The sequence below is a fragment of the Aplysia californica genome, unplaced genomic scaffold (genome assembly GCF_000002075.1).
Source record: "Aplysia californica isolate F4 #8 unplaced genomic scaffold, AplCal3.0 scaffold00501, whole genome shotgun sequence".
Lineage (NCBI taxonomy): Eukaryota > Metazoa > Mollusca > Gastropoda > Aplysiida > Aplysiidae > Aplysia > Aplysia californica.
The window spans coordinates 357277-360024 of NW_004797771.1; the positions used below are offsets into that span (position 1 = coordinate 357277).

A 2748-nucleotide genomic window follows, 5' to 3' on the forward strand; every position below is an offset into this window, starting at 1 on the left:
GGGTGGGGTGGGGGGCGGAAATACAGACATGGTCTATTTATTCAGCTGAAAACCAGATCGTCTAAGTAAATACGGTATAACACGGATAGCTCGAATTCGTCGGGTCCGGCCTCGGTAGTTCGAGGGATCCCTAGTTTGAGGGATATCTTACAAAGATAATGAAGGGGGAAACGGGACCGCATGGACAGTTCGACGAATGTGTGATTTTGAGTCTTCTGTGTTCGAACTATCCGTGTTATACTGTAATATGTATTATAGCATACTGAAAGGGTGGGGGTGGCTTTGAAGTCTATAGTTGTTGTTCAACTTATCAAGACTAGAAGATGTTTGCATTTCCGTTGAATTAGGGACATTATTGATGCCAAATAAATTGCAGAATGTGTACCTTTTCATCTTAGCACAATCTTGAAAACCTTCTATGGTTTTTAACCATAATGTTAAAATACACTTGTTATCATCATCATCATCATCATCATCATCATCATCATCATCATCATCATCATCACCATCACCATCACCACCACTCACCATCACCATCACCATCATCATCATCATCATCATCATCATCATAATCATTATCATACGCGACTCACTTAGGCAACATCTGCCGCAGCAGTTCCTCTGACTTGTGTTTCTCCTGTCTCAGTTCATCCACCTTCTCGTCCACGATCTTCTCCAGGTTCGTGCTGTATTTCTCCAGACGCTGTAAGAGGTTGTCCACGAGGCTGCCAGCTTTGTTGAACTTCCTACATGCAAGTAGCAGACAGTTCGTATAAGTGGTTGGTGGGTGCTCTAGTGTGGTTTGCTACTTCTTTCGTATCAATCATCTATAGTCCTGATCTCTCCTCCTCTTCTATCAATCATCTATAGTCCTGACCTCTCCTCCTTTTTATCAATCATCTATAGTCCCGACCTCTCCTCCTTTTTATCAATGATTTATAGTCCTGATCTCTCCTCCTTTTTTATCAATCATCTATAGTCCTGATCTCTCATCCTTTTTATCAATCATCTATAGTCCTCATCCCTCCTTTTTTCTGTGTATGTTACTCTGTTGTAACACCTCTAATCTTCGGCACTTATTATGTGACTTGTTTGTGTTGCAAGTGCCGTAAAACAATTCTGCGTTGTGATTGAATTTGTAATTGTAAGAGATAGCTTAAAACCTGAATGTAAGAGTTAGATTTAAACCTGTATGTCATCTATCGTCCTTATCTCCCCTTCTTCTTTTTTTTATGTTTGTTACTCTCTTGTAACACCTCTAATCTTTTGGCGCTCTTATGACCTTATGCAGTTGCGAGCACTCGTAAAACTTCTACTAAAAAATTTAAAAAACTGTTTGTAAGAGTTAGCTTTAAACCTGTATGTAAGAGTTAGCTGCAAACCTGTGTGTAAGAGTTAGTTTTAAACCTAACGTAAGAGCTAGTTTTAAAACTGTATGTAAGAATTAATTTTAAAACTGTATGTAAGAGCTAGTTTAAAAACTGTATGTAAGAGTTAGTTTTAAAACTGTATGTACGAGGGGCATACCAAAAGCTTTTACCAAACCATGAAGGAATAAAGGTAGAAGGCTGAAATTTGGGGTGAAAGCCAACAACCATCTTCCTAGAATGCATGTCAATTTTGTGGAATTTCCTAATACTGGTTTAACGACCATTGCACTGTAAGTGAATGTGGGTATGTTGTTCTCCAGTTTCAACATACAAAATGGAGAAAATTGAGCACAGGGCAGTAATGAAGTTTTTGTTCTTGCAAGGCAAGCAACAGCAGGATATTTTTACGAATATGCATCCCGCCTAAGGAACTGATTGCCAATCCTGTGCTGTGATGAAATTTTGGTGTAAAAAATTCAAACGCAGATTCGTGGGCAGGCTGATTTCCTGATAGGGAGAGGGTCCTCTATTCTCAAGGTTTTATCAAGGTCATACACTTCAAGAGAAGGCTACAATCTTTTACCGAGGTCTGCTCCTGAGTCTTAGACTAGCCTCATTATTCTGCTAAAAACTGAATGTGGTGGTAAACAATCAAAGATCGTACATACCAAGATAGTTCACTCAGCCAAAAAAGTGTCCAGCGGAAGTCCGCGCATTGGTTCAGATGGCGTTGCAGTCTTGGTTATAAAATCCGCGCTTTTTCGAAGAGGGCGTCCCCAAATTTTTGGAAACCTTTTCATATAGCTCAAAGAGAGGAGTGAACTATCTTGTTATGACGATCTTTTATATAATGACGCAATCGAATACAACAACAATATCAAACAGCTACAACAATAAAAGCAACTTCAACAACTAAAGCAACAAAAACGACAAATGATGACGACAACATCAACAAGAAAAACAATAATAACAGCAAGGGCAATAATGATTTTTACGACTATGGTGACGTTAGAAACAACAGCAACACTGCCACCAACACCACCACCACCACCACCAACAACAACAACAACAACAACAACGATAGTAACAACAATAACAACAACAACGATAGTAACAACAACAACAACAACAACAACGATAGTAACAACAATAACAACAACAACGATAGTAACAACAACAACAACAGCAGCAACAACAACGATAGTAACAACAACAACAACGATAGTAACAACAACAACAACGATAATAACAACAACAACAACGATAGTAGCAACAACAACAAAAATAGTAACAACAACAACAACAACAACAACAACAACAACAACAACAACAGTTGTAACAACAATTGTAACAACAACAACATCAATAGTAACATCAA

At 38.5% G+C, this 2748-nt stretch overlaps 1 protein-coding gene across 1 annotated transcript in view; it reads right to left on the minus strand.

The window, feature by feature from the left end:
• Positions 1-589: 589 nt before the first annotated feature.
• LOC101850591 (atrial natriuretic peptide receptor 1-like) overlaps positions 590-2748 on the minus strand; it is a 23820-nt gene continuing 21661 nt past the window's right edge. The window contains exon 8 of the mRNA XM_005105938.1: positions 590-746. Coding sequence (XP_005105995.1) covers positions 590-746 — 157 coding nt within the window. The remainder of the gene's footprint in view (positions 747-2748) is intronic.